Here is a 6,000-nt window from a genome sequence, read left to right as displayed (position 1 = left end):
TTTGATTTTTTTGACTTTTTTTGTGAGAGAAGAGTGTAATGATTATGGATTGGATGTGATGTTTTGTTTTTTGTGACTAAAATAACTTATTTTATCTTTTGTGACTAAAATAATAAAAAAAAAAAATTTAAAACCTAAGTTGCCAAACAGAGGCATAGTTAGATCCTTATTACATGGTTCTAACTGTCTAAGAAGTTGTGTTAAGATAAAATAAGAGCAGGATCTCAAACTGCTTCCTGAAATATAAATACCCCTTGGTGCTACTTTTGCTTAAAAAGCACCAAGGGTTGATCTAGTTAATCTAGTTAAAACATTGTCTCCCGAATTGACCCCAAATCACTTCTTCTATACAAAATTATGTAAATTGAATATAAATTCGCATAAGTTCATAAAAATTTACGTGATTATATAAATTTGTATTCAACTTATATATTTTTGTGAGATTATAAAAATTCGTAAAATTTATATAATTTTATATAAATATATATTATACACTGAAAAAAATTTTCACACTCAAATATAATTAATTCTATTATATAGAAGTTACTTAGATTGTTAAAGGTAACCCCTCCCTATATTGTTTTTATTATCAATAATATTAGGAATTATGAAAAATATATCATGAAATGCATTATGAAGATTTTTCATCCCTTAATTAATGTGTGGTGATTTAGAGAAAAATTAGGGATCATGAAAAAAATTTTATGAAAATGATCATTAAAAATTCATGATCCTTGGATTACCTTGATCAGTGTGGGATGTTTTATTCTAAGTGTAATTCAAGGATCACAAAACTTTCATGATTATTTTCATAAAAATTTGTTCATGATATTTACCATTGTTGCTGAGTGATTTATTGTATGGATAATCCAAATATGATAGGAAAATCATATGATAATATCAAATATGATAGGAAAATCATGCAGCATGACCCTATCAGGATAACCATGGTCGTACTGAATTTTGACTCTAGGGAGGCATACATGCACCAAACATACATCATAAAGATAAGACTCACACTGTGAGTTGTTTGGACAGCGAGAATGTTGTAGAGAGAGAATCTTCAAAATTTTCCCAACAGAATCAGTTAGTCTCAGTGTTCAGGAGAGAGAGAGAGAGAGAGAGAGAGATGCGGAGCGTGACGTTGGGAATCTCAGCTACACCAACAACAACAGTAGCCTCCATAAACACCTGCTCTCTCAATTCTAATTCTAAAAGGCTGAAGCCACCCTTTCCTCGCTCCTCCTTTCTCTCTCATCTCCCAAATTCAGGTTCTCTCTCTCTCTCTCTATATACATATGCATACATGTGTATATGTTTGTATGTATTCTTATTCACGTACGGTTTGCATGAACATTTTTAGGGATTTCTGTTGTGGACAAGATTCAACTTTCATTTCATGACTCCTGAAATTAATCAAAACTGTTGTTGTTGTTGTTGTTGTGATTTTTCAGATTTCACATCAATTTTTTTCCCAATTCTTGACCCTGATTTTTCAGTTGTTTTGGTAAAGTCAATTTTCTGTTTTTATTAATTGGTTGTCACCAAATCTCTCAATTATTCAATCAGATATTAATTGCTAATTCTTTATGATTTTAAACTAAAAAAAAATTCCTGTTGTATAGCTGAGTATTCCCAGCAAAATTTTACTGGGAAAATACACTGTCTGCCTAAATTCTGCAAGTCTTGTAATTTAAGAGGCTGCTTGGCCCAACAGTAAGGCTTCCCATTAGCGTTCTTGGTTGGGCAAGTTCAAGTGGAGACAAGGTTATGGTGCTGTTTAGTGCAACTTACAGAGCTGCTTATAGCTTTTTATTAGTTATTTTGGGAGTATGTATCATTCTGTTTAGTGCAACTTAACTTGTGAAGCAAAAATTACTTAAATAAGTTGAGAAAAAGTTACTTATTTGGAAGTTTGGAGGGGTGCTTTCAACTTCTATTTTCTGATTATCAACTTTCAGATTGAGTAAAGTTGCACCAAACAGGCCCCACGTACTATTTACCCTCCTAGATCCCACTTTAGGGGATTTTCATGCACTGAATCACCTTTTTTCTTTTTATAGAAAAAGCTCAGATAAGCTAGGACTCTGCTTTTTTACTGAACCTATGAACCTAATAGCAAAGCTGTCGTTTGAATAATTTTTGGGTTTTTTACTATGCCAGGGAAGAATTTCACCATTGATTGTATTATATGGGTGTAGGGCTGCTTTGCAGAGCCGGTCAAGTAGTTGAACTATTCCCAACCGTGTCACCTCAAATAGTTGTTCGCGAGGCCAGGTTAGAAGATTGTTGGGAAGTTGCTGAGACTCATTGCAGCATCTTCTTCCCCAAATATTCATTCCCTTTTGGTTTGTTACTGAGGATTAACAGGCTGGTGTCAGTAATGCTGTCTGGATTCACTGTACCTAAAGGTTGTCGGAAAACTTGTCTCATTGCTGTTGTTGGCAGCTCACTGGATGATAATTTATACTTTGGAAATGAAGACTTTAAAATTGGAGGACTCAATGGTATATTTGGTCTGAATAAGACGTGTGTAGCTGGGATATTAACTGTGGATACTCTGGCTGATTTTCTCCCAAGAAAAGGACCACTTCGGCAAAGAAGGTTAGATCAGCTTTGGCTCCTTTGTTGGTGAAGCTATTTCTGGTAATTATATGTTTTGTGGGGCCTTGTTCTTGCAAATACAATTTAAATTGTGTGTTTTCTGTTCTGCAAATGCATAAGCATCATGTTACCCTACCATCTTACATGGAAAGATTTTGACTTGGATTCTCATATGATACTATTTTATCATCTTACTTGCCCAAGGAAAACACATGCCATTCATCAGCTTGATTTATGCTGTGTTTGGTTGGGGGATTTGGAGAGAGATTTGGAAAGGGAAAGAGAAAAGGTGTGTGAAACTAGGTGAAATGTAGACATATTTTATTCACATTTCACCTAACTTTTCCCTTTCCCTTTCCAAATCCCTCGTCAAATCCCCCAACCAAACACAGCGTCAGTGTACAAGGTCTTTGCTGCACTATGCTCTTAATGGCTTGCTAATTTGATGTCCATTAATATTTCATCTAGTTGATGATTGGATATTACTTGGACAAATGGACTAATTAGTTCCACAATCGATATCGATGGGCTTGGAATTGTTTCATATCTCTTTTCCTCATGTTTCTGTCTTCCTGTTTTTGTATTCTTATCTATAGTTTGTATCCCCACCACCATCACTGCTATTGCACTGCTACTGTCTGTGAATTGTCACTACCAGCACTGGCTTGATGTTTTCAAGTTTCAACATCCCATCATCACCACTGCATCTAACTTTTCTCAGCATTTGGCCGTTTAAATGGTTTCTGTAAGTATGACTATCTCTACTGAGTTTGGTTCAGTTATGAAAAATATTGCCATTGACTTCCTCATGTGAAAATTTATTAGTCGGTTGCTTGTAACTAACCTTAAATTAATCGTCCACTAACTTCATCTTTCCAATCAATTTTCCATTCATCTTTCTTGTTTTTTTGTCAGAGTTATTCCTTTCTCTGTGTTGTAGTGGATGTTGGTGCCTTCTGGGTTTTTGTGGCCCTCTAGTGTTGCATCACATTTTTCAACTCTTGTAGACTTTTCATACCTTCTCACACAATAAAATAGTGCAGTGTACAGAGGTGGCTCTACCATTAGGTCACTTAGTCCGTCACCAAAGGCCCACCAAGAAAATGTTAAGAAATTCTTATTGCTAAAAGGCCCCAATTTTTCAAAAACCCAGTAAAATAACGCCTCATTTTAATATTTAGCCTAAGGTCTAAAAATTCTTTGGGCCACCACCCCAGTGCAATTTAGCTACACTTAGACTCCCAATGGTTTGAATTCATGATTCCTTTTTGATGATTATTTACAAGCTCAAAAGAAGATGAATTCTCAATATGCATAATTTATAAGAAACTTACCTTATCAATCTTTGGGCCACCCTACTTGTTTGATTGACTTAATAAAAAAATAAGCATTAGAAAATTCAAGCAATATTTTATCAAAAAGTAGGTCCTGAAGTGTGGTTCAATCCCCTGGAACGTAGGTTTAGTTTCTAGGATATGAACTGATGATTGTGGTGCAGTTCAAAAACAAAAAAGAAAAGAAAGGAGGGCGTTGAAGGAAATTAGTTCCATGTGGCTAAGCACATTTTTTCACATTTTAAATAGTATGTTACAAAATATTTTCTGGGACCTGCTTCATTGAGGTTTCTTGTAGTCACATCCTAGTCCTGCAGTTCTCGTCTCGTGGAAAGTAGTTTATGAAATTTTTTCTTGATAACAATTGTAAAAAGAGTTTGTAAGTCGTATGAAATAAAAGCCCATTTTCCCTAATTGGCCCCTAAACCCATTTTTTGCTAGCTTTAATGTTCATTTTGTCTATATCTCAATGTGATAGAGTCCAGTGCACGTCTATCTGTGGTGAATAAAGTGGTGTTGATCTATATCTGGCACATCAAAACAATGCAAACTGTGATAGAGCCTGAGTACTCAAAAAGCGTTGTTGAATATACCAATGATTCCTTCCTTTTTGGCTCAGCTATGAACTGTTTCTGCTGTGCTTTGTGCAGCCTATTCCAAGAGTTTAGCTTGCAACTTGAAAATGGCTCAAAATGATCTTGCTTCCTGCACTGACTTGTTCAATAATTGCTTCTTTTTTTCTTTTTTCCTTTTTCTGTTGTGTCAACTCAATTGATTTATAAAGAAAAAAATAAAAATAATTTCTATGTTATCTAATTTCAGTCTCATAACTGCTGAAGCATGCAATTGATAAGCCTATAGCCTAGCCATACTCTAGGTTGTGCAAGCAGTTGAGGATACTGGCTACTCTCAACTATTTTTGTGACTTTGGTTTCAATTTGCTGTTAATGCTTCTGTTGTAAGAAATGAAAGTATGAGTGTATATAGTCATCCAATTGTTGAGTCGGTTTCTCAGATTTCCTGTAAAGAAAGAAAGAAAGAAAAAAAAAAAAAAAAGTTTTTCTGTCACTAATGAGGCACGATTGTGAATATTATTGTCATTTTCAGGACTGGAATTGCATTCATATCAAATGTGGCAGTTAGGGAGAAATTTCGACGAAAGGGGATAGCTAAAAGGCTAATAGCCAAGGCAGAGGCTCAAGCCAGAAGCTGGGGCTGTCGTGCCATTGCATTGCATTGCGAGCTAAACAACCCAGGGGCCACAAAGTTGTACAAAGGCCTGGGTTTCAAATGTATCAAAGTCCCAGAAGGTGCTAACTGGCCCCAACCAAGGACACCTCCAGATGTCCAGTTCAAATTCATGATGAAGCTTCTAAGCACCCCAACGACCACTGTTTAGATTTTTATGAGGGACATACAAGTGTAGTGTTTAACATGAAATCCATTGAAAGCTAAAAGTAGGATGTTTCAGATTGTTTGCTGTATATATAAGCTGGAGCAATTAGCTGCAGATCTTGGAGCAATGTATTACAGTAATACTACAAACACGAGTAAAGTACACAAAATGCAATCCTACTAGCACTGCATTCATCGTGATAAAGTGTGAAACCTATCTAAGTTGCAAGTATTGCATTTTGAGCGCTATTTTGATATTTTTGTTTTTGAGTGTGCCTGTGTTGTTATTGATGTATTTTGGTATCGTTTTCAAAGCCAATTTTTCTGGTTCCGGGCCCTTGCACAATCCAGTGGTAGAAGTAACAATACGGATTCATCCATAATTAAATGAATTTGTTCATAGAATAAAGAATAGAACAAAAAAATCAAGAGCCTCGAGCCACCAATAAAGACTGAGAAGATTGACTTAAAGAACAACTTTCATTAAGAGCTCTGTTGTAGAGTTCAGACCTAACCATTAAACAAGAAGTGATGGGAACAATGGAACCCGTAAATGCAAAAAATTCTATTGAAAACGAATCCTAATGATTCATTGGTCCGGATGGCGGAAGGAACCTGGAACAAATTTATCTATTCTGAGAAGTCATGAGCTAACCCTACAGGCTCA

At 35.5% G+C, this 6,000-nt stretch overlaps 1 protein-coding gene across 3 annotated transcripts; it reads left to right on the top strand.

The window, feature by feature from the left end:
• The first annotated feature begins 934 nt into the window (after nucleotides 1-934).
• Nucleotides 935-5,538, top strand: LOC114307632 (GCN5-related N-acetyltransferase 4, chloroplastic). Of its 3 annotated transcripts, XM_082882866.1 has the most exons (4): nucleotides 974-1,271; nucleotides 1,455-1,507; nucleotides 2,164-2,604; nucleotides 5,046-5,538. In XM_082882866.1, the coding sequence occupies exons 3-4, from the start codon at nucleotides 2,192-2,194 to the stop codon at nucleotides 5,335-5,337; spliced, it is 705 nt and encodes a 234-aa protein (XP_082738992.1). In that variant the 5' UTR covers nucleotides 974-1,271; nucleotides 1,455-1,507; nucleotides 2,164-2,191; the 3' UTR covers nucleotides 5,338-5,538. The 3 variants fall into 3 exon arrangements, with proteins under 3 accessions (XP_028108834.2, XP_028108835.2, XP_082738992.1); XM_028253033.2 differs by lacking the exon at nucleotides 1,455-1,507 and having other exon boundaries at nucleotides 935-1,271; nucleotides 2,202-2,604; XM_028253034.2 differs by lacking the exon at nucleotides 1,455-1,507 and having other exon boundaries at nucleotides 966-1,271.
• Nucleotides 5,539-6,000: the final 462 nt, after the last annotated feature.

This window comes from Camellia sinensis, chromosome 8, assembly GCF_055761805.1.
Source record: "Camellia sinensis isolate YWXY chromosome 8, ASM5576180v1, whole genome shotgun sequence".
Classification (NCBI taxonomy): Eukaryota; Viridiplantae; Streptophyta; class Magnoliopsida; order Ericales; family Theaceae; genus Camellia; species Camellia sinensis.
This window is presented reverse-complemented; position numbering and strand designations above follow the sequence as displayed.